The sequence below is a fragment of the Rosa chinensis genome, chromosome 6 (assembly GCF_002994745.2).
Source record: "Rosa chinensis cultivar Old Blush chromosome 6, RchiOBHm-V2, whole genome shotgun sequence".
Taxonomy (NCBI): domain Eukaryota; kingdom Viridiplantae; phylum Streptophyta; class Magnoliopsida; order Rosales; family Rosaceae; genus Rosa; species Rosa chinensis.
This window is the reverse complement of record NC_037093.1, coordinates 20,600,417-20,626,047: the sequence shown is the minus strand read 5'-3', so window position 1 is coordinate 20,626,047 and position 25,631 is coordinate 20,600,417. Positions and strand designations below refer to the sequence as shown.

General features: G+C 37.7%; 2 protein-coding genes and 1 long non-coding RNA gene across 5 annotated transcripts; 2 read left to right on the top strand and 1 right to left on the bottom strand.

The window, feature by feature from the left end:
- The first annotated feature begins 2,631 nt into the window (after positions 1-2,631).
- On the top strand, positions 2,632-3,150 carry LOC112171021. The gene has a single exon (XM_024308265.1). It carries the CDS (start codon positions 2,632-2,634, stop codon positions 3,148-3,150), a length of 519 nt encoding a protein of 172 aa, XP_024164033.1.
- A 704-nt stretch (positions 3,151-3,854) lies between these two features.
- LOC112173207 (nudix hydrolase 14, chloroplastic) lies at positions 3,855-5,911 on the bottom strand. The gene is made up of 7 exons (XM_024310792.2): positions 5,709-5,911; positions 5,494-5,599; positions 5,254-5,331; positions 5,047-5,139; positions 4,812-4,904; positions 4,376-4,474; positions 3,855-4,264 (listed from the first exon to the last, which is right to left on the bottom strand). The coding sequence occupies exons 1-7, from the start codon at positions 5,885-5,887 to the stop codon at positions 4,028-4,030; spliced, it is 885 nt and encodes a 294-aa protein (XP_024166560.1). The 5' UTR covers positions 5,888-5,911; the 3' UTR covers positions 3,855-4,027.
- Positions 5,912-8,438: 2,527 nt separating this feature from the next.
- LOC121049797 lies at positions 8,439-14,199 on the top strand. Of its 3 annotated transcripts, XR_005801351.1 has the most exons (5): positions 8,439-8,538; positions 8,701-8,815; positions 10,578-10,661; positions 13,332-13,440; positions 13,689-14,199. It is a non-coding gene; the product is annotated as an uncharacterized LOC121049797 (long non-coding RNA). The 3 variants fall into 3 exon arrangements; XR_005801350.1 differs by lacking the exon at positions 8,439-8,538 and having other exon boundaries at positions 8,553-8,815; XR_005801349.1 differs by lacking the exons at positions 8,439-8,538; positions 8,701-8,815; positions 10,578-10,661 and adding an exon at positions 10,849-13,055.
- The last annotated feature ends 11,432 nt before the right edge of the window (positions 14,200-25,631 follow it).

Here is a 25,631-nt window from a genome sequence, read left to right as displayed (position 1 = left end):
GTTTCAAGATTATATAACTTATATGCTTTCTGACCAATCGGATATCCAAGGAAAATGCATTTATGAGCACGTGGAGAAAATTTTGAGGAAGGAGTGACAGAAGTGGCAAAAGCGATACAGCCAAAAACACGCATTCGAGAATAATCAGGAGGTGTATTATAAAGTACCTCAAAAGGAGTTTTCTGGTGAAGTAAAAGAGTGGGCAGCCTATTAATGGTGTAGGCAGCGGTGAGAAGACATTCACCCCAAAATTGAATAGGTAAATGAGATTGAAAACGAAGAGCTCGAGCAACTTCTCGGAGGTGTCGGTGCTTGCGCTCAACAACACCATTTTGTTGAGGTGTGTAAACGCAAGAATGCTGAAAAATGACTCCTTGATCTTGAAAGAAGTTGCGTAAAGAAAGGAATTCAGCACCATTATCGGAACGAAATTGCTAAACATGGGTATGAAATTGAGTTTTAACATAGGCAAAAAAATGTCGAAGTAAACGCTGCGTCTCACTGTTGTGATGCATGAGAAAAACCCATGTAAAACGAGAAAAATCATCCACTATAGTAAAAAAATAATGAGCACCATTAAGAGAAGGCATCTTATGACGTCCCCAAATATCACAATGAATAAGGGAAAAACATGGAGAAGTTTTTATTGAACTAGAAGGAAAAGGTTGGCGGGTCTGTTTAGCTAAAGGACAAACCGTACATTTATGACTAGAATCAAAATCAAAAGAAAGAGAATTCTTGGCTAGAAATTGTAAACGAGCAGGAGAAGGGTGTCCCAAGCGGCGATGCCAGAGATCAGATGGTATGGTGATGTGACCGACAAAGGGATGTGTGGTAGGAATGGAGGAAGACAACGCCACAAGATAGTATAAATTTCCACGTCGCTTACCCACACCAATCATCATCCTCGTAGCCAAATCCTGCAAAATACACCAAGAAGGGAAAAAGGTTACTGAACAGTGCAAATCATTTATAGTGCATCCAACAGACATCAAATTGACATCGAATGAGGGAACACAAAGCACATCCCGCAAAACTGCATTATTAATAGTAATTGACCCTTTCATAGTGATGTTTGCCTTGGCTCCACTAGGCAAAGAAACAGAAGGAAAAGATGCATTCTTGTGGCTAGTAAAAAGATGTGGTGCATTAATAATGTGGTGAGTTGCTCCACTATCGATTATCCATCGATTAGGATCCACCATAGACAAACCTGAAGCAAACTCTGTAGCAGAAGCGGCATTAGCCTGAGGAGTTGGTGGCTTCGAATTCAATGCAGCAATAACCTGAGTGTATTGATCTTCAGTCAGGTTGGGAAGTGTCACTTGCAGCTCCTTAAATGAAGGTGTGCAATCAACATGATTAGCAGAGGCATCATTGTGTGGTGGAGGTCGATTTCCTTGTTGTGGATTGCGTTTATAGAGCCGATGACTAGGTGGAAAGCCATGTTTCCTGTGACAAGTCTCCTCAGTATGATAAAATTTGTTACAATAGGTGCATTGAACTGGAGTGCGATTGCGAGAACTGCTGCCTTGATTGCCAAGATTGTAACGAGGTATCAATCCTGGCCTAGGATTGTTACGAACGGCCATTGCTGCTGCATTGGATGGAGCAAGGGCAGCAACACCAAGTTCTCGCTGCTTCTCTTCCTAAGTTACTGAAGCATAGGCCTGTCTCACAGAAGGTAATGGATTCATTAGCAAAATTTGACCACGAGTACCTGCATACGATTCATTCAAGCCCATAAGGAATTGCATGAGTTTGGTGCGGTCATTCTGTGCCCCACAAGTACAATTCTCCACTGTATTGTATGAGGCAAGTTCATCCCAAAGTGATTTCAACTTGGTATAATAAGCAGCGATTGACAATTGGCCTTGTTCAATCTTGTAGATGTCTCTTTGAACCTGGAAGATACGTGGGGCGTTTCCCAAGGCGAAGCGTTCCCTGAGGTCTTCCCAAATTGCATGAGGTGTTGTGCAGGAGAGGACCGAATCAGCAAGGTCTGGTTCTAGAGAATTGAGAATCCAGGACAAGACCATGTCGTTGCATCGCTGCCATAGAGCATGCTCCTCTGGTTTCTTGATTGCAGATGGTTCTTTGATTGCACCAGTGATGAATCCGGTCTTATTCTTTGCACTCAACGAGATCCTCATGGCGCGACACCATGAGTTGTAATTGTCTCCTGTCAATTTCTTGGAGACAAGGATGAGACCGGGATGGTCTGAATGATGGAGGAATAGCGGATTTGCAGATTCATCCGAGGAGGTGCCGCTGGTGCCGCTGCCACCATTGGGAGTTTCAGAAAAGATATTGTCTCCAGCCATGAAGAGTTAGGGAAAACGAAGAAGGATAAAGGCTGCAAAAGAATTTTGCAGAAGAAAGAAGAGTCAGGACGTTGCCTGCTCTGATACCATAAAAGAATTATGATTGTGACTGAATTAGTTTTCCTTCTATTGATAATCACCAATATATACAGATATCCAACCTTGATCAACAAGGAATTCCTATAATCTAGGGATACAGATAAAGCCATAATCCTCCTGTACATGATTTCCTAAAGATACAAGAAATCTATTCTTAATTACATAATATTCTCAACTAATTACATAATATTCTCAACAGTTTCTTGCAATGGATTCTCTTCCAATGCAGCATCTGGTGATCTTCATTATGTTGCTTTTGGCCATTTGGTGTGAACGAAATAATTTGGTTTGGATAGAAGATGACTGCAACCTTTTCCATATGTCCACCTGGGCTCTCCAGCTTCTAGAAGATTATCAGAAGGTTCATCCCAAGTTAGTTCACAAGGTTAACAGACCCAAGACTAAATGGTTTTGCCCACCTAGTGGAAGACTCAAGCTCAATATAGATGGGGCGTATTTGGCCGATTCTGGTAAGGGTCGTATTGGTGTGGTAGTTAGGGATGAAACTGGTGTTTGTGTGGCTGCTTTTGCTCGACATGTGCCTTATGCTCTTTCTGCGTTGCATATGGAAGTGGAGGCTATACGTGCCAGTCTGCTTATTGCCATTGATCAAGGTTGGACTGCAATTGAAGTTGAGAGCGACTGTGTCATAGCTTTGAATGCCCTGACTGATGAGAAAAATGATGTGTCAGGCTTTTCATTTTATTCTTCTCAGGCATATCTTTAGCGAAGCAAAGGGGGTTGCAAATAAACCTGCACACCTTGCTAGGTCATCCTTGTTGAATGTGTTTTGGGAGAATGAAATTCCTGATATTATTCAGGATGTGCTAATAGAAGATAGTTGTAATGTTTCACGAGATTTAGATTCTATGTCCCCCTTGTTGTACTCTCTCTATAAATAATAATAATCTAGGCGGGAGTAATATAGCTCCAACCTAGCGGGTACCTTTGCCCGTATTCCCAAAATATATATATATATATATATATTTGATTTGGCATATCTACTAGAGCTAAGACATTAGAAGTAACAATATTATCGTTCTTCAAATTCAGATTGGCCATACATAATGGAGATGCTCTTAGAGAAAAGAAAGAATTAATGAGCTAAGACATTAGAAGTAACAAAATTATCGTTCTTCAAATTCAGATTGGCCATACATAATGGAGATGCTCTTAGAGAAAAGAAGGAATTAACGAGCTAAGACATTAGAAGTAACAATATTATCGTTCTTCAAATTCAGATTGGCCATACATAATGGAGATGCTCTTAGAGAAAAGAAGGAATTAAAGACGAAATCAGACCCAATTGAATCAAAGGTTGGAACACACAGTTGGCGTCTGATTGGGGAAATGATAGGTATCCCGCAAATTAGTGGAAACGAAGATTGAAAGAAGAGGAGAAATTGGTAAAAGAACAAACAGCGGCCAGCAGAGTAGAAATATTCTGTTAAGTTTGGCTGATATTTAACTAAGGTGATAGAAGTAAAATAAATTTTACACAGCAGACTAAAATCAACTCAGGATCATCCATCTGGGTCTATAGTTGGTGAACATTAAGAACCAGCCAACAACAGATAGGGAGTGGTGACTACAATAATCAGCATCTAGGTTTCCAGTGGAGGCAAGATCCCTTCTCTCTTGGACATTTCATAGAGGGCAATGGCTGCCAAAACCTTTGCATCAGCTGTCATGCACCAGAGCCTTTCATAAGGAACCACATGAACCTTAATCAGCTCTCCATGTTCACGAAGACCTGTTTCTTTACCTTGCAGCTGCTCAATAATCTCTTTACCCACCTTCCCTCTGTATAAAAAGAGGCCAATTTCTTCATCACAGCCTCCCTAACCACGAAAAAAACGAGAAAGAGTGACCAACAGACAAGGGGAACAAAAAAGAGGTCTCGTACATTTGAGTTTCAAATGACATTCCAGAAAATAAATAGAGCAGCTTACTGGCGAAGGAAATATTCTGCACCCAGTGGATTGGTCGAGGAAGGATGTGAGGTTCACCATGTGATCTTGTTTTAGGTGTATACCAGTCTCCTCCTCAACCTGTCGAAGTGTTACGTTACTAATCATGCATTAACTTTGTGTAAATTTGTGAAACTTGCAATTTGTCAGTTTACACTATAGTCGAGTGACACAGAAGTTGAGACATAACTCAGCCACAAATAAACATAGTGGAAACTGTCCATTTGCCACAGCGTATATACATGTATAGAAAGTACAGTGACAATTTAGAGGAAAGATATACCTCAACACTGAACTATAATCAACCACTATATAATGGAACAATTATCTGCTCAAAACCAAAAACTGGAATCATAGCTTGTAAACATAGAAATATGTGTACATCATATTACAATTGAGAAAGTAGAGAGAGAGAGACCTCACGGATTGCAGCTCCAAGAAAATCACCGTTGTCAACATCCAACATTCCAGCGGGCAACTCCAATATAAACCTTCCCACAGGGATTCTAGCCTTTGACATGCACGAATTTTAACAGAGTTTGAATAGATGGAAGTAAAATGTAATCATTTCTGCCATATATTACGGATGATTGAGATCATCAGATAAGTACCGCATTGTAAAGCTTGTTGTAAAAACCAAAACACAGATCTACCTGCTCAGTAAGAACAGCATACGTCTTGTCCTCTGACTCCAAAAGGATAAGCACAGCTGCAGCTGGTCCTCGTGCAAACACAATACCTGGAACCTAAGTATGTTTAAGTTCATACGGGAGAAGGAAAAAAAAAAATCAAAAATAATAGATGAAGCAAAGTAGAATTTCAAGACAAGCCACGCAGCTGATTGACATTGATGGATTTACCTTTATCCCTGTTTGTTTATCGAATACATCTGCTTGAAATTTCAGAAAACCGATGTGCTTCCCGAACATATCCACTCCCTTATCCAAAATATCAATCAAAGATTTAGAAACGACTAAAGTGATATGATATATAAGCCCCCTGTTACTAAAACCATATTTCAGATTCTACAACAGGACAACTTTGTCAACTGATGAGGAAATCATAATAATCAATTAACCCACTTGAATGGAATGAACTACCTGAATTAAAACTCGTGTAAGAGACATGGAACCGCCGTGTAAAAACCCATTTTCACTCTGGGTGTTCTTCAGCCACTGCTGAAACAAGGAAGAATCGATAGCACTCCTGCAAGGTGCCATAGACTGTAAACTACTTCAACATCTCTATTTATAACTGGGTCTTAACAATACCAAAAACCAGAACATTCTAAAAACAAAGTGCGACTATGACTCGCCTGAAATCGGGATCGGAGATATGGGGGGCAGCGACTATCTGGACGGGTTGGGCGGGTTGACAGGACAGAGTAATGGAGTGAGTTAACGGTGGTGACGAGTCAGATGACATTTTGCAGTTGAAGGATCCAACCTCAGTCGGACTAGACGAAAGGCGGAGTCGTTTTGAGTGCTCGGACATAATAGTCCAGAGTCGACCTTGCTGCGCAACGCGCGGGAGGAGCAGTACTGGTAGCTCCAGCTGCGGAGTTACCAAAATGCCCTTTTAATTAAGTGGGCTGTTGACCCATTGACCCTGAAATACTGAAATAATGCTGATCAACATTTTTGATGTTGATTTTATTTAACATTTGGAGTTGGTGACGCCGTTCGCAAGCAACTGACTTTTCTTGCAGCTTAGGGTTTGATTTCATTTGTTTGATTTTTTAAAATTAGGGTTTGATATTGGGGATTGCTTGCTAAGTTTGGTATCTAAAAATTAATTACAGAGATTTGCGAGAAACAAACTAATATTAAAAAGAAAAAAAAACTAATACTTGTCCAAATATTAAATTGCAATTTGCAGCTGACATTTTACAAAAGTATCCTTGAAAAAAAGGCACATGACAATCCATGATTTTGTTATTGATACCTTGGTCAATGTGAAAGATGAATATTCAATTAGGGGGCGGATCCGTGGCATCATAAATTATAGTTAAAATTATACTTCAATTACCAACCATTAGATTAAAAGACTATCAATGGATGAGATTAGTCATACAGAATAATATATCATTACCTATTATTTTAATTTCTTTTTAATTAATTAATCAAATCTATTTATTATGATTTAATAAAAATCAATAATTTCTATTCTTATTTGGAATACAATTAAGGAATCAAATCTTTCAATTGTTTTCCTATTGAAACTCATCAAAAAAGAAAAAGAAATCGATCAGATGAGGCCTTTGATGAACTAAATGAACATGAAAGAATTTTACACAACGTCAACTAGATATCATGAGACCTGATGTTTATCATCAACAAATGGCATGAACTGTACAATATTTAGAGCAAACAGAAGAAAAAAAAAAATTAAGGGTAACCTATTGGAAATATGCAATGAAAATATGATGACTCTTGATTTTGCTGTGTCATCTTGATGAAGAAAAGGTGAGAAAGAGCTAGAGAATTCAATCAGTTTTCATCATGCTTCGTCAAACGCCTCATCAGTTCTTTTTGAGCAGTAGATGAGTTTCAATAGGAAAACAATTGAAAGATTTGATTCCTTAATTGTATTCCAAATCAGAATAGCAATTATTGATTTTGATTAAGTCATAATAAATAGATTTGATTAATTAATTAAAAAGAAAAGAAAACAAAACAAAAATAATAGGTAATGATATATTCTTTATGACTAATCTCATCCATTGATAATCTTTTAATCTAATGATTGGTAATTGAAGTATAATTTTAACTATAATTTGTGATGCCATGGATCCGCCCCCATTCAATTAAGATACCAATTTGATAGTTTTTAAACTTAAGGTACGAAAATGTCAAATAGCCTAAAATTAGGAAATTATATATGACTTTTTTCCAATTTTATTATAAGACATTTTGTAAATATTAGAACTTTCAAATGAACCAGGTAGTAATATGAAATATATTTTGGTGGTTTACCCTGTGGAGGGTATAATACTAGAAGAAATAAAGATGTTGATGGAGCTGTTGCAGGTTTCTTCTCTTGCTTCCATTTTCCGTGATGGAAAGTTGGGAACAAGACTGCACGTCTGTAGCCCGTAAGGGCATTCCTCAGGGTCAGAAGAATGGTCTCCTAGACTCATGTAGGTTTTCACTACTGATAAGTCTGTAACCAATATCTTTTTTTTTTTTTTTTTGGGAAATGCTTGAATACCTTAATTTTAGGGAAATTAGTCTCATTTCCTCACCAAATTTATACATTTTCCCATTACTCATAAAATAATTGATTTTCTTCCCTAGTACGGTAGTACCAATTAAACTCTTTCTTCTTTTTCTTTTTTTTTTTTATGAAGAAGAAGAAGAAATTGTCAACTGTTTTATAATTTGACAAGATTACACATAACGACCCACTCTCCTGGGCCTGGCAAAAGAGTCATTATCTAAGTAAACCCATCTTTTCAAGCTATTAAGCCCAAACAGAAAAGCACTTACAAAGCCCATGAGAAATCAATGGAGGCAAAGGAAATGCGGGCTAGTTTGCGACATCTCTTCTAACCAAACAAACAGGTCGCAGACTCAACATCAATTATGATTATCACAAATGGTACCTGAACTTATCCTCTATCTTATCGATGATACCTGAACTTCAATTTTGATCACAACTAGTACCTGAACTTTTCGATTTCATTTCAAATGGTACCTATCACTAACTTCCATTAATGTTCTGTTAATGTAACGTCCCGTACCTCAATTTACCAGTTTACTAGTCATTTGGACGGTAAACGACCTTTACCTTCACTTTTATTGTCGTTTCGGTACTTTTAGGGGGCCCTAAAAGATGACTTTTTGTTCGGATCAAAATTTGAGAAAATTTTCTTCATGAAAGTTGTAGGAGACGTTAAACCGAGCGCGTGCATATGTGGTACGTAAAAATCGGAGTTCGTATGTCAAAGTTATGAGTATTTTCGTGTGAGGGGTATTTTGGTCATTTCAGCACACCTTAATTATAAGGGGCTGATCAGCCCCATTTCCAGCCATTCTCCCCCATCTTTTACGACAAAAACCAGAAAGAAAAAGAGAGGAAGAGAGAGAGAAAGAGAAAGAAAGGGAGATCCGTTCAAACCGTCGACATTTTGGAGAAACCTCAAGGTATAAAGTTGTTCTTTACCTCATGATCTTTCTTTTGAGTATAATTTTGCATATATATTGGAGGATTTTAGAGATTGAAAATCCGGCACTATTCACAAATTGGTGGTTTACTGTTTTCTTAATTGTTGAGGTAGTTCTAGTTGTTTTCTGAACTTGGTGTAGTTGAGAAAAATGCTAGGGGGATTGAGATGAAGCTGCTGCCAAAATTTGGTGACCATCGGAGAAGTTGACCGCCGAGTGAACAGTACTGCGCGAACAGTGCGGTGCGTGAACAGTGGTGAGGTTTAAACAGAATTTAAATTCTATTTTTTTAGCTAGTTAAATCCTATAATTTTTGTAGAGGTTGATTATGTGAATTTGGTTGGAATTGGAGAAGTTTTTAATCGATTATAAATTTCTAAAGATTTGGATTTCGGTTAATGTTAATCGTGAATCCGATTGTCGGATTTCCTCCATAATTGTTATATAGTCTGAAATCGACGAGTGGGTAGTGTTTGTGAAGTTTGGTAATTTTTGGAGAAACTTGGAATTAAGTATGAATTTTGAAGTTTAGGGTTTCGATTATCGAATTACAAGAATCCGACCGTCGGATATCTCTCGGTTCTGCCTTGAAACCTTTAAATTAACGAATTGGTATTAGTGATATAATTTGGGCTAAATCCGAGGAGAGTGGGAGATGTAATTATGAGGAATTGATTTTAGGAATCGTATTAAATTATTGAAGAATTATTCACAGAATATAATTGTGTATAGGACGACGTACCGAGCTATTGCTCGATGACGGAACACAAATGCGTGATCGTCGGAATAGTACTGTGAGTGGACTTTTATTTTTAAATATTGATGCATGCATTTATTTTCTTAAATAATGCTCTAGTTTTAATCATATTACTTATTGAGCAAATGATTTGTTTTTCGGAAATTCGATCTCGGTTTATCTCGTGGATTGGCTCTCGATAATGAGTTTCAAAGGTTGATTACGATTTATAATATTATTTGACAAATTGCTTATTTCCGAGGTAATTTTCCGGAATTAAGTATATTTCTAATTGCCGATTTAAGTTCCTGGAAGATTCTCGAGATGAGTTTCGATGGAGTTGGATTTTCTCATTTATTTATTGACTTTCGGTTTTGGCATCGGGAATGCCTAATTAAGGATTTTGGATTTGGTTGGTTTCTTGGAGATTTTGAGAGATTTTTTGGAAATGGGATTTGCTTATACTAATTTCCGGTTTCCTTTACGGATTTGAGAATATTTTGGGCGTGTGGGACACGCCGTCGATTTATTTCTATTTCTCACTTATTTATTTTGAGATTGAGAGTAATCTTGGCGTGCGGGGTCACGTCGTTGAATACATGGTTTCTATCTCGTGAGAAATGTGGGGAAGCTACATGGATTTACTGGTTTTCGATGATTTTTCCTCACCATACGCGGGTCATGTGATTTGGTCTCCTCCTCACAGACTTTGTGTTTGTGAGTGGCAGTTGAGGTAGTTTATTCTCCTCCTCACTTACTTTGTGTATGTGAGTGGCAGTCGAGGTGATTTATTCTCCTCCTCACGTGGGTGGCAGTCGAGGTCATATTCTCCTCCTCACACAATCTATGTGTGAGTGGAAGTTGAGGTTATTAGTTCTCCTCCTCGCACAATCTATGTGTGAGTGGCAGTCGAGGGTAGGTAGAGCCTGGGAGGCTCCATTACCCGTATGGTGATATTTCTTCCCCATATCCTATCATTACTTGACTAGCGGGGCCTAGTCTGATTTCCGTTTAACCAGCGGGGCTGGTCTTATTCTGTTGAGTATCGGAGTTTCCATCCTTCCTTTCAGTTGTTTGGGACTAGCGGGGCTAGTCGGTTTTCTTGAGCGGAACTCCTTTTGTTTCGTTTTCCTAAATTTGTGCATGCATCGGGAGATTTTTTAATAAATTAAATGTGGGAAAGTATAAAATCTCTTTTGTTTAAAATTGCTTATTTTTGTCCACTCAAACTAACGTGTTTTTCAATTACTTTCCCCTGGGCCCTTCTGTTTCAAATGCCCAGTTTGCAGGCGAATTAGTGAGGTCGGACGTACACGGAGTTGAGGCATAGTCAACAGCATGGCTTCCGCGTTTGCCTTTGAGTTAGGTTGTCCTTATTTACCTTTCTATTAGAATTGCTCTGATTACCTATGGAATTTATGTTTTTTTTTCAAGTTGAGGTTTGTGTTTTGTGAATTGGAGATTGATGTTGAGTTGGGGAGCAGGGTGGCTCCAGAAGTACAAGGATGATTTGATTTAGAAGTGTAAATGCTTTCTACAGGTTTTGGGTAGCCCATTTTAGGGGAAGTTCCGCCAAATTTTTGGTAGAATTTCTTCTAAAGTGGGCCCCGCAGGGCCACTTCGGATTTCAGGGTGAAATCCGGGGCGGGTCCTGTCAGTTAAAAACTGACATGTGCAGGTATAAGACAATATTTGATGTATGTGCCTTCTGTAAATTAACTATTCTTAAAAAAAAAAAAAAAAAAAAAAAAAAAAAAAAACTGACATGTGTAGAACACATGACCTATATTCAAGAATAGTTTGACGAAAATACCCATTTATTTAGGGTCTTTGACCCAAAGCACCAAAAATTAGTCCACTTACCCCAGCAACAGTTTTTTATTCCCATTAACCCATTTAACAGCTAAATGACAATTTTTCCCTAAGGCTAATTAATAAACTACCTCATGCCATCTTCTTTCTACTCTCTCTCATTCCATTCTGATTTGCAACTCTCTCTCTCTCTTCCACCCCGCAACGTGCCTTTGCCGCGCGCCACCGCTGTCAAAATCATGAGACGATAGTGCCTTGGAGGTCGAGAGTACTGCAGAGGCCGGAGACGACGCCGCAGTTCGAGGACTCTGTTGATATCAGACGGCGACGAGTAGGGAGCGCTGAGTCAACTCAAGTAGGGAGTGCTGAGTCAACGCTGAGTCAACTCGAGTAGGGAGCGTTGAGTAGACTCGAGTAGGGAGCGACCGCCACTGACGTCCTTAAGCCTTAGCGCGTGCCGCAAATGCCTCTGTTTAGAACCCCGAGCTTCTGGTCGATTTCGGCGATCTGGCCTCTTTTTTTTTCATCTGCGGCGCTGATCGGAGAAGCATCATGCACTCCTGAAGATGACAAAGCAACTTCGGTCGAAGCTACCTCGCCGGAGTCCAACACCTGGTAGGATATCTTGGAGTCGGAGCTCCGAAGCACTGGCGAGAATGGCGTCCAGCTATTGACGTGGGTGCCCAAAGTATTTTCTGGGTGTCCAAATCATTTTTTTTAAAGTAATGGGACAGAAGGAAAAGAAAAAAAAAACAGTTTTGAATGTCTATTGGGGGCCAGTAGACGTTTTAAAATTGATATAATCTCTTCATTTTTTTTTCTTTAAACAAAGTTTTATTGTCTAAATTTTGGGAGATTAGTTCATATTCTGGCAACCGAAAATTCAATTGGAGGATAATATACGTCTATTTGGGGGTAATAGACGTCTATTGGAGGGCAATACATGGCTGATGGAAGTCTATTTGGGGGGCAATAGACTTCTATTAGGGGGCAATAACGTCTATTGAGAGGCAATAGATGTCTATTGGGGTAGTAAACATTTCCGGTGAGGTTTTCTGAAAAGTCCGGTGGGCGGCAGCTAGTGACCGGAATCCGACGACCGGTGACAGGATTCCGGCGAAAGTTGGCTGAAATCCGATGGCAGATGACTGGATTCACGTGGCCGGTGACGGGGCTCCAGCGAAGTCTCCTATGGTTTCTCTCTCTTCCATTTCCTCTCTCTCTCTCTCTCTAAGTAACAAAGGGTGAGGGTAAAATAGTATTAAAAAAATAAAAAATAAAAAAATCTTAATGGAGTATTAGGGAAGACCTCCTTAGAGTGTTTCGGGTTAGAGGGAATTAAAAAACTTAATAGGGTAAGTGGGAAAAGAATCTCTAGAAATGGGGTGAATGACCCTTAAATAATCTTGTTTACTAGATTTTTGATTAATTAATATGTTAATAAAATAGAAGTTCAATTAAAAATTAAGGGAAATTATGGAATAGGTCACATTAGAGTTTGAAATGATAAAAATATCACGTAGTTTTTCACTGGATAAAAAAGTCCATTATGAAGTGTTAATAATATTAATTTAATCTTTATGAATAATAAGGTAATGTTAAAAAAGGTCAGTTTTCAATTTCGTTGATTCCAATTACGCCTTTAAAGCCAATTCTTTCTCTAGCTTCTCCTCCTCCACCACACAGACACAGACCTCCTCGAGAGTGTGAATGGCGAAGAACAATGCGTCATTGACTCATTGGGATAGGTGGATGAGTTCTTGAAGCGGTGCCAACAGTTCGGCGATGCCGCCTACTCTACTCTGAGATCAGTGTTGGAGCGTCTCGAGGATCCGAAAACCCGAACTTAAGCTCTGATCTTCCTCTTCGACCTCCAGAAGCGCTTCCCTATTGGAGGACCTCACCCGCCTCGGAGATTACTCCGATCTCTTCGTTTTCATCACCGACGGTAAAGCCGATATCTTCTTCTGCAGTATCGCCACCATGGATTTAGTTTATTTTAGAAGAATTGTCATATTTTGAAATCGTATTCTGTAAGGGCGGATTAAAACCGCACCATACATTCAAATACTGCTAAAAAGGAACTTCTGAAATGAGAGTAGCTGAAATGAGAGTAGATTTCTAGTTGTATTTGGTTCAAGTTTGCTGAAAGTGATCCTTATCTTGTTTCTCTTTTCTTCTGTTTATCCCCTGACCCTAGATCATATGTGATATGTGATTTCAGCTTCGATGAACTCGGAGTCCAAAAGATAATACTGATACAACATTTATCAGAAAATGGAAACACAAAATTGAAGCAATTGTCATTGCACATGACCATGAAGATCACATTGGTGCGTTGCCCTTAGTAAAGTTTCCTTCTGATTCTTTGAAATTCCATTTTGCCTTTGGTAAAGTTTCATTCTGATTCTTTGAAATTCCATTTAGCTCAGTAAAACCTGGTAGTCTAGAAAAAGCTAAATAAAAGATCTTTGATGCGTAAATTATGTCCTATTTATAGTTAATAGAACTAAAACTTGTTTTGAATATTATTGTCCTAGGTTTCATCTTTGTAGTTGATATATTTTTTTGCTCTAAACAGGTGATCCCAGCTTTGGATCCCAGTACACCAATATTTGCATCATCCTTCACCATGGAGTTACTTGAGTAACTTTAATTTGTGTGGTTATCAGGAGCTTCCTATTCCACCCATTCTTTTTCAATATGTAATAATGAATAGTGTTCAGTAATGTTGACCTCTCATAGAATGTCAATACTTGCCTAGCAGCTATCAAATCTTTATTCTTCCACTCATTTTTTTGTACCTCATACTGTCAACCTATATGAGTCTTTTCTCATGAGGATGCCTATCCTCTTGGCATGAAGCTGGCGCCTTTTAGGGGATATATCCAGTTAAATGTTAAATTGATCCAAATGTATGGGAGGTGTGGGAGTATGAGAGATGCACACAAGGTGTTTGATAGAGTGCCCAAGAGAAATTTGAGCTTGCTGCAAGTGACCTCATTTCGCTTCATTGTGCTTTGCTAAATGAAACAATTAAGATTCTCAATACTAAATGTTTACAGCACGTAAAGGCTGGTATATTTAGCTTCCATCTTGGTCCTTGTTTAAGGAACATATTTGGTTCTTTCTTTTTGTTCATTTTTTGTTTTTTTGTTTTGGGTTTTTGGTTTTGTTTTGTTTAGCATAGAATAATTATGAGTCCTCATGTGCAGGAGCATTTCTTGTAAAAACGGGTAGCAATCGACTGTTAGACGATTGTTTTGTGAACTTTGTTTTTACTGCCTTCAATTATACTTTTTGCACCATGCCTTTAGTTTATGAGATCAATTACTTGAGGTATAAAAAGAGAAGCAAGTAAAACATGTTGATGTCATTGGCGGAGCTACTAGATATGCAAATTAGCTTTCTAGAAATAGTACAGTGCCTATATAACATTTCATGTCACTGGCCAGGTAACATTGCATGTCACTGGCCAGGTAACATTGCATGTCACTGACCATGTCACTATTGTACAAATGTCATCGACCATTGTATTTGAGATACTAATTTTTTGACATATTGCTTTTTGTAACTTGTCTTTGTTGTGCAGTCTCGCATGCTCAAACCATCAAGTCACTGGCTATGTTAGTGGCCAAGTTACTGGCCATATCACAGTCATGAATATGTCAATGTCAATCCCTGGTCAGTGAAATCATTGTGCAGACCAAATCCCTAGTTAGTGAGGTCACTGGCCAAGTCACTGTTAACCTCAAGTCACTGTTAATCGCATGTCACTAACTAAGTAACTGACCATGTCACTAACCAAGTAACTGTCAGTAGCCAAGTCACAAGTTAATAGTCAAGACACTGTTAATCACATGTCACTAACTAAGTAACTGACCATGTCATTAACCAAGTAACTGTCAATAGCCAAGTCACAAGTTAATAGCCAAGTCACTGTTAATCACATGTCACTAACTAAGTAACTGACCATGTCACATTACATGTCACTAACCAAGTAACTGTCAGTAGCCAAGTCCCAAGTTAATAGCCAAGTCACTGTTAATCACATGTCACTAACTATGCAACTGACCATGTCACCACCAACTAACTGTCAGTAGCCAAGTCACTGTTAATCACATGTCACTAACTAAGTAACTGACCATGTCACATTACATGTCACTAACCAAGTAACTGTCAGTAGCTAAGTCACAAGTTAATAACCAAGTTGCTGTTAATCACATGTCACTAACTAAATAACTGATCATGTCATTGACCATGTCACTAACCAAGTAACTGTCAGTAGCCAAGTCACAAGTTAATAGTCAAGTCACTGTTAATCACATGTTAATAACTAAGTAACTGACCATGCCAGTGACCATGCCTTGAACAAGTTTATCCTTGATTGAATCCCTCCTTGAACTCATTTCTCATTGAAAGATCCCACCGTAACCGAATCTCTCCTTGAACTAATCCTTCCTTGAGGGAATCTGCCGCAACCTAATCTCTCCTTGAGCTAATTCTTCCTTGAGGGAATCCGCCCTACCTAATCTCTCCTTGAGCTAATCTTTCCTTGAGGGAATCCGCCCTAGCCGAATCTCTCCTTGAGCTAATTCCTCCTTGAGGGATTTTGCCGTAACCAAATCCCTCCTCGAGTTAATTCCTTCTTGAGGGATTCCGCCTTAACCGAATTCCTCCTTGAGAGGTTTTCACCATAACCAAATCTCTCTCGTCGGGATATTTCTTCCTTAGCTAGATATTTCTTCTCTTGATGAGATACTCGTCCTTGCTCCTTCCCGAATCTTATTCTCGAAATTTTCACCCCCACAGCATGTAAAAGAACCAAAACAAAAAAGAAAACCAACTACAACATATTTAATCTCACAATTTGAACAAAACTACCCCTTATTGGTTTCCAAATGTCCTACTTTTCATAGATTGTGGGATGAAAACAAGAAAACAGACGCGGATATATTTCAAGAGAATCCATTACCAAACCATAAACACAAAAAAAAAAAAAAAATCTATATTTCAGACACATTGCAATGAACACACACCAAGGTGAAACGGTTCGAGTTTAATTTGTTCTATAACAGCATAACTATCAGGTAAAGAGACAAAACTACGTATATACGAGCAACCCCTTAAGTAATAGTAATTATAGTGCAAAACAAGCTCAGGAACAGAATTATAGCAAGGTAAGTTGTTTCCTACTTTCCTTGCATCTCCAAGGACAAAGACAAAAGTTTGTGATAGACGAAGGCCTACAAGCATAATCATGCAAAAAAATTTCACTTCATTAACATTTTGACTTTGAATTCCTGTGTGCATGTTTTGGATGACTCCAGAAACCAGCCTATCCAACTTGAATTTTGAATACGGCCATACAATTACCATTTACGAAGACGGCCTGCTGTCCTTGGTTTTTTCTACCAACTAGACAGGGCATGCTTGCCTTCTCTCCATCCGATAGGGGTTTCACCGTTGCTGTGTTCTCTTCTTCCGATGCGATTTCGATCGGTGAAATATTCTCTTCTTCCAATTTGGATCCGACTGCGTTCTCTTCTTCGGATTTGGGTCGGGTCGTGGCCTCGTCATCTTCTTCAGCCACCGGTTAATGACCCAGTCACACTCGTGGTAGAGGTCCATGTTTTTGGTGGAGCAGCAGAAGGCGACGACCTCAGAGGTGCAGTTGTCGCAGATCGGAGGCGCATTTGATAAGAGTTCATACGGGCTTGAAGGAGGGAGAGAGCTGCCCGTGGCAGTTTTCTTAATTGTTATTATTATTAGTGTTAGATTGTTAAATGATGATCTTAATTATCATGAGGACATTTGTGGTACCTAGATTATAATAAGACACTTTAAAATGACATCTTTTATCATTATCCCTAAAAATTAAAATGTATCTCTACCCTCTTATGAAAATAAAATTTAAAGGAAAAATTCTCATACACCCCAAATCTAGCATTATACTCCCCATACACCCCAACAACTTATTTTTATTCCCACTCACACAAAACTTTCCACTTTTTCTCTCTACTTTTCAAAACCACTCACTATTCATCCCACTACTACCCCTCTCTATCATCTTTTCCTTTTCTTTCTTATCACAACTTTTTTATTATTATTTTTTTGATAAAGCGTGGTGGGCCCATCTTGAAATTGTTTGTTTAGATTATATTTGCAGCTATAATTCATCCTCTATATTCAAAGGTAAGCAGTTAAATTTACTATTCATAATTTCAGTCATTGATAGACTTGAGTTAGTTGCTATTTGTAACAGTACTAGCAGAGAAACTCCCAATTACTGGGATATCATTTATAGATTGCAAACAAGAATCTATAAAATTGAACAAGATATTGAAGATATCTTATATACTCTTCAAGAAGAACAAAAACCTCTTGATTATTTGAGCATTGGTTAGATCCGCATATCACTGGTATCAAAGCTTGTAAAATAGCTCAAAAGGGGAATCCCCTAATGGGGACAATGTCTAATTTAATATTAGAGAAGTTGAATTCTCTATTGAAATCCTCTGATGAGAAACATCAGACCCTCCTAAAAGAATTATCTAGATGTCAAGATTATCTAGAAAAACTACCTGCTATAATCTACCAATTAGAAAAATTGAAAAACAAAATAGATTATATCAAGGAACTTCCAAAAATGGAAGAAGAAAAGCTAACAAGTGTTAGTAGAAAAATCAATGAACAACAAAAAACGCTAGATTCTATGAAAAATATACTGAAGGACAAGAAAGTGCCTACAGTAAAAATAAAGAAAGCTAATGGATTTAAACCATTAGAAAAACCTGAGAAGAATCCTGTTCCAAACATGATTTTTCTTGGACCATCTACTAGTCAAACTAGTATTCAGTATGAAAGCCCGAAAAACACAAGAGATGTCAAAATGATGGGCATCTTTGGGAAAAAGAAAGGAGTACAACTCCTAAATGCTGAAGAGTTCAAAGATAATGAAATCGAACATGAGGTGAAAAACGCCTCAATTCAAGTTAGATTTCAAACAAATCTACAAAAGGGGAACATTTGATCTGATGGATAGCCATCACTTCAAATTATTAGAATTCACAACCCCGTCAACAACAGGAGAAACCGATCTACTGATGATCACTCCTGCAGAAGTGGCCTGATTAAGAGCAAAAAATTATCAATTTATGCATATTGGAGCAGTCCAAGTAGGCATAAAACTTCTAGCCCGAGAAGGCATAAACTTTCAGTTCTATGTGTCCTCCAAGACAATAGACTAACAGATTTTCAAGCTAGTCTGTTGGGAACCCTTGAGGCATCTCTATGCAATCAAGTGGCATACTTCAACTGCTTCCCAAATTTCTCAACCAGCTTGAAAGATGCAGCTCACCGTCTAAGACTGAGAGTCAAGACAGATGGCATATCAATGAAAAAAGATATGCAAGAACTGGCTATAGTATACAAAATCTACTATAAATTGATGAGTACCACGGTAGAACCTAAAACCAGGATATCAAATATCTCCGGTCTTACCACTGGTTTCCTCACTAGCCAGAAGAACCATTCACAACAGATTCACAAGGTTACTTGGAATGAAGTAACTTTTCCTATTGAATGGAAATTGTCTGGTCCGAAAAAACCAGTAGAAAATGCCAAAGCGGCAATATATGAAAGAAAAAAGATTGGAGATATCAGTCTAAAATTCGACGATCACAGAAAAAGTGACGTCTGTCCTGAGAATGTCAGGATAAACAACAATCTTCTCAGAAGAAGCTACAACACTAGAGAAGCTAGTGTTAGTGGTACCAAATACTCTGAAGAACCATCAGAGACCATCACTGAAGAAGAATTAGAAGCTGATCTGAACAGATCAATAAATATGCTTAGAGCACAAAAGCTCTATGACCTCTATGATGAAGCAGAATCCTGCGAAGATCCTGAACGATTAGAAAAACTAATCGAAGAATGAAAATTTTCAAACTAGGAAAGGAAAGAAAACTCCTTCCCTATCAGGATATTGAAATGGAAGAAGGAGAAAGCTCCAAAACTTTCATCACAAGAGAAAAAGAAAAAGTAAAACTTCCTTTTCAGAAAGCCCCTACGGGCAAAACTGGAGGAAGAAATTCTCAAAGGTTTGTCCCAGAAGACAATATACCCAGAGTACAATTTCCTCTCATGGCATCTGGCTGAATCTAGACAAAGCTTTAGACAAGAGAAAAACTCTTGACCAATGGGTTGATAGCCTGATGATGGCTTCTGCTCTAACCCTCAGAAAATTTGAAGCACCAGATCTGCAGGTGTACTATGAAACTACTCTTACCGGAGTAGCAAAAAAGTATTACTTCTCTTTCAAAGAGACTGCCAGAGGGAAAGACTGGCTAGAAGAGATAAAACATTCAAAATCTCTGTATGATTTTGCAGTACCCCTGTATGATCAGTTCTGTGGAGATCTCTCAAATTTAAGTGAGAAGGCTAAAGAAACGGCCAAATCAAATATCTATGCTTTCAAAATCTGTGACATGAGATATGTTGAAGAATACTTGAATGAATTTCAAGAATATTACTGTACAATAGGTGAACTAGAAAATACTGATCTAGTCAACCTGTTGCATAGAAAACTCCCTGAACCATGGAGAATAGCTGTGCGAGAAAGCATAGCAGAAAAACCAATTGAAAGATTTTCAGTTGGAGGAATTGCCGATAGAATCAGGCAATTACTGAAAGAACAATGCAAAGCCAATCTAGAGCAAAGATGGCCAAGAAACAACTCAAAAGAGTTGAAAATTTCTGTTATGGAATACTAGATATGCCAACCAATTGGGGATGTCATGAATCCAAGTTCCACAGAAAGAAAAAAGAAAAATATTACTCGAAAAAATTCAAAAAGAGTAATAAGAAAAAGGATTGGAAATTCAAGAAAAGTTCCAATTACAAGAAACAACAGGATGAAGATCCTAAAAAGAAATTCTTCAAGAAAAAGAAGAATAATAGAGTCAACCATCAGAATACTCAACCAGGCAAAAAAGCTTGCAGATGATGGTTATGTAAAGCTGAAGGGCACTGTGCCAATGAATGCTCATAAAAGGGTAAAAGATCTACTAAAGCTCTATTTGAAGAATATGAACATATAGTAGAAACAACAAATATGAAGGGCTACGAAATAGCCTATTCTGATGATGAAGATGATGACAGGTCACACTAGGCCAATAACCTCAATATACAACACTTTTTACACAACGAATTTTTTTTTTCCGTTGTGTGTTGATGGAAATTGCTTCATACAACACATTTAAGAAACTTTCGTTGTACAAAGATGCTACAGTTCAAAAATTTTCAGATAGAGCAATATTGCACAACAGTTATAAAGAATGTTATGTTGTCTGAATGAAAAAAAAAAATAGCGGGACATTTTCCCCCTACCTTTACTCATATTTGGCTCCAATTTCTGACTCAAATGCACTACCAAAGTACTACTTTGCACAACAGAATACTTATATGTGTTGTAGGATTGAAACTTGGAAATTGTCACACAACATGTATATTCATTGTGTTGTCCAATTGAGGGAGATAACATTGAAAAGATTAATGTGCCCCAAAATGAGTTTCATTCCCCCCCAAAATGACCAAATTTTGGCAAATGATTTGCAAGCTCCTACAATGGAATGACTTTTTTCTGTTCTGTGAATGGGAAAGCCATCCGAGCGCCAAAAATGAGCTTGTGATTACACATAGCAGGCGGGAGTTTTCATTTTGTGTCCCTCAGTTGAAAGTTTAAAGAGAAGACAATCACACAACACACCATCATTTTTGTTGTCTGATTTTATTATAAAAAATAGAAGACAAACCATATCTCGCATCAGGGCAAACTCAATACACCTTGCCATTTTGTAAGACCATGTCTCCCACAGTCTTCTTCTCTCCCCAAAACACAAGTCACTGATTACCTCTTCGTCCATAGCCAATCTTCGCGTCTGACTCAAAAGCTAATTCAACATCCAACCGAAGCACCCAGCTCGTAGCCTGAGCGTCCAGTGGATTTCACCTTCTCTCCACTGAAACCTGCATCCCTCACATCCCCAATCATCAAACTCTCAACTCCCGCCCCTTACAATTTCTTCAATCATCAAAACCCTAACTCGCTCTCTCTAACTCATTCACGACCCCCTGGTACTCCACCATACTCTGAAGCTCGTCTCTGACTTGGCATCGGGACAGCCCACCTCTCCGGCCTCATCTTCACCTCTATTCGCTCTGACTCAGTGAGTGAGCTTCTCAGAGATCGATTCAAACTCTCCACTATCTCTATCGCTGAAGCCGAAGCTATTACCGCGAATTCACTAATTAATTGACTTCGATTTCATTTATGGTTTTCTCAGTTTTCAATTCTCGTTCTCCTAGCAGTGAAGAGAAGAAGCTTCTTGGGCTATGAAGCCTCGAGTTAGGGAACGATTCTGAGTCGGCCGGAAGAACAGTAGTATATCCAAGCTGTGGCATGAGGACTTTGAGCTGGGGGCCGATTACGGCAGTCAGGGCTTTGAGCCCAGAAGGGTCGTTACGAGAGCTCGATGATTCATCGATTTTAGTGGAGCTCGTGCCCTTCTGCAGCGAAGCCCAGTTTGATCGGCTCGTCGCTGAGGCTCAACAGCTCCAGCAGTTGTTCGTCATCATTTGGTGCGTTTCTGGATCTTAATGGGTTTTTCAATTTAGATTTGGGTTTTTCATTTGTGATTAGAAATGATGTTCTTCATTGCAATTCTGTGTGGAATCAGAATGGTTGAGTGATTCTATCTTTCCTTTTATATTATGCAGGGCAAGCATTACTCCTTGAACTGTCTTCATTATTTTGGCTGGAAGCTTCAAAAGCAACGAAATTATCTTTTTCAAGCACATAAATTGCAGTAAAGGAACAAGGACAATAAGGTCAGTGAGCCAGATTCAGATGTGAGGGAAGTGTTAAATCCCCACTCAATTTCATGTCTTGCATTGACATTATAGTTTCTAGTGGTTTGGTTGTGTGTGTTCTGAACTCTCTTGGTCATTTTGTATATAAACGTATTATAGGTCCTCCCTGCAATTCTATTTGTGAAAGCAAGCAATGCAGAGTTGTGGGAGAATATAGGTTTAAGAAGCTTGCTTACACTGACCTCTGTGACCAATTTGAAAAAGAAGAAAATGAAGGCACTTATTCCCCAGGTCACACAGATTATATATTTTGGAGGGTTTTCTATGCTGTATGTTGGTCCAATGATGTTGTGTAGTAGTTCAATCAATATCTTTGGCATAGTTTCAATCCAATTCAGGTAATATTATCTTATGCTTTTTCTTTGTGTGTGTTAATGATATGGTATAAATTCAACTTTTTATAGTATTATTGAATGATTTGGTTCGTATACAGGTATTTGGGATTTTTAAATCCCTTGAGTTTTATTATATGTTCTTGAACTCACCTTTATTTTAGTATATATACAAATTCCTTTTGGGAATTATCAAGACCAGTGTCTTTTAACTAATTAGCTATTCAGCAAAAGGCCGTTTACTTGGCACTTGTAATTGATATTGGGATTATGTCCTTCTTCTTCTTCTTCTGCTTGGTATTTGATTTCCAAAATTGAAATTTTATTTAACTGAAATTAGTCAACTACTTTGGGTTGATAACTTTTAGACTAATTTAATTGGTCTATTCAGCCATTATCATATACAATCTAGAAAAGGGAATTTGACCAAGTGTTATACGAAACAGTAATGGAGAGATTTGGCAGTCATGTAATTTCCATCAGGTTCCTATTGTAAGTGTAGGAGTTATGTAACTAGCTCTTTCCAACTTTTTTTCAGCTATCACAAGAACATTTTCAAGGTGATGTTGGAGTTATGAGTTTGGCAAATGGATACTCTGTCCTCAAAACTGTCGACTTGTGCAATTGTGTTCTTATAACAGGTATTTTGCAAACAATGTTGATAAGAAAATTTGCTAGTCATATAGTTGGTTGTTGTAGCACATATAAGCGTTGATCTATAAATTGGAAAAGAATAGCTGCTAATATCATGACAAGTTGCTTATTGTTTAGTCTCTGTCATTATGTTTTTGAGTGATCTATCACTATGAGACTGTCCATTGTTGATCACTCTACGCTAGGTATGATCAATATCAAGATTTTATGAAACCAGAACATGACCAATATGTTTATCGCCACCCCAATGGGTAACAGCCCCATCTTTTTTTAAACTTTTTTGTTCTTTTGTTCTGTTGTGCTTGTTTGTTAATGTGTGAATGAAGAAGTTAGATCATTTTTCTTGAATTACTGCCTTATATATCAGATTGTGTGTGATTGGTTTGGCTGCAACAGCAATACATGTGGCTCTTAAGGAAGAAGGGGATATCACAGCCATTGATTTCAATGTTGGAAATTCGGATCGCAGTGGGCTTAAGGTTATTGGAAAGCGCAATAAGGTATTTTCTTCTTTAATCCCAGAGAGAGTATTTAATCTCTCTCTCTCTCTCTTTCTCTCTCTCTCTCTCTCTCTCTCTCTCTCTCTCTCTCTCTCTCTCTCTCTCTCTCTCTCTCTCTCTCTCTCTCTCTCGGTTAGTAGCTTGTATTGTAGAACATGTCAGAAAATAAAAAGTAGAAGGATAATTTTTATATTGTTCTAGTTGTTTTCATTATCTTTTCTTCTTGAGTAACTAATATAATAGATTGTAGATCATGCAGATGTGGCATAGTGTATTGTGATATTGTAACATAGGAAGAATGTTCTTATGCAGAATGCCTAGCACTTGGAGTCCAACTCAGCTTTGTTTAAAGATTGCACCAAGGATGCAACCCTGTGGGTCATTTATTGTGTATATCGTTCTTATATCTTAAGCTCATTTAACACTAGGCCATTTTATCATTCTGGAAAATTCTGTTACCTAAATTCTCCAAGTCCTTACACGTTTGAGATAAATTTTGGATTCAGTCACATGAAGTTTGCTAACAATGGTCACAAATTTAGTTGAGTATAATACACCACCAATTCAATGAATACAAGACCAATTACAATTAGATTAGTAATGTATAACATACTTCTATTTTATTGATAATATGATTATTGTTTGATACACAAGTACATAACCTTATAACTATGTATGTATTATTTCAAACGAGGACTTTTGACCATCTTTGCTCCCTCTTAACTTTATCAATTCTGCTCTTTTCTTTTCTTTTCTTATTGTTGATTCGAAAGTTATGCTTAGATTATTTTTTTCTTCTTCTTGTTTATATTTTCTAGATACCTTGATTCACATTCTTAATATAAATACTGATTGTGGGTCTTTGAAACAGTTAGGTTGAAGTAAGGTTTTAATTCTTGCAATTAAGTCGAATAATTGGCCAAAATTTTTTTTTCCCTTCTTCAATCTTTTCTTTCTCATCGTTACTCATTGAATGGGCTTAACCAAGTTTTTCCCTTCTTCAATCTTTTCCTTCTCCTCGGTCTCTTTATGCTTGTTCTTATCATTTTTTATATTTCCAAATAGCTTGAGTTTTGACAAACTGAACTGATACATGATCTTTGATAGTTTGTCTTTCGGTTCTCACTTTTCTTTAAAACTATATATGAGTTTGGTTGTACTTATCAAATTGGACTATCACTTATATAAATTATTTCAGAAACTACAGTTAAGACATATGATCGAGAGGAAAATCAGAAACTACAGTTATATAAACTGTTTCTATAAAACTGTAATTTTCTGTTAATAATTTGAAGTTATTTTCTCCTGAGAATTTGTAGTGGACTTGTTACAGAGTATTTGAGACTTGGAATCTCCTAAAAATGATTTTTCTTTAATTAGTTATGATTTTTCAAAGTTACAGGTCTGTTGCAGGAATTTCTGAAAACAGTATCACTATCATGTTCTTTCTGTTTCCTTTTGCATCTATTTGTTCTTTCTCATAGTGATAAAGATCTCAACTTCTTTATTTATTAGTTTAGTTTGATCATTCTCTTTTCAGTTTGTGCAAGTTGTTTGTGGGTGATTAGTTTTCAAGTCTTTATCTCTGAAGACAATGCAAGAACCTGTTAGAGTTAGTTTTTGCTTGATTTGAATTGGTTGTGAGTTTGAAGTTGAGCTTATGAAGTAAGATTAATTTCACTAGAAAAAGATAGCAAATCAGTTTTTCATTTATGTCTTATTTTAGTTTATGCAACAACCGCTAAATCTTATAAACTAGATAATAATAACTTTGACTGACATTTAGGTGAGGTTCTTGCTGAGATCTGGAAGGAAATATGAGCAAGCTTTCAAAGCTAGTTGCATTTGTGGAAGTCGCTCAGTTTGATTTATTGGCATAACACCAAAAGCCAGATTCTCCTTAAGGTATTTCACTTATACAGGTTGTGTGCATTCTGTATTTGGTAGATTGTTAAGTTGTTTTCTTACAGTAGGAGAAGTACTTTGATCTAGAAATTGTTTTACATACTTGGGATTGGGTATGGAATGCTTGTTTGTGAGTAATAATTTGCTTTTCTTTTTCTATTTTGAATGCAGGGTCTAGTAATAATTGATGCTTTAATTAAG

Excerpts from the sequence above, each read along its gene's own strand:
- LOC112171021 (XM_024308265.1), top strand. The coding sequence starts at position 2,632 with ATGGATTCTCTTCCAATGCAGCATCTGGTGATCTTCATTATGTTGCTT.
- LOC112173207 (XM_024310792.2), bottom strand. The coding sequence starts at position 5,887 with ATGTCCGAGCACTCAAAACGACTCCGCCTTTCGTCTAGTCCGACTGAG. Across the intron at positions 5,332-5,493 it reads TTACACGAGTTTTAATTCAG|GGAGTGGATATGTTCGGGAA; the intron begins GTAGTTCATTCC and ends ATTTTGGATAAG. Across the intron at positions 4,265-4,375 it reads GCAGAATATTTCCTTCGCCA|GGAGGCTGTGATGAAGAAAT; the intron begins GTAAGCTGCTCT and ends TTTCGTGGTTAG.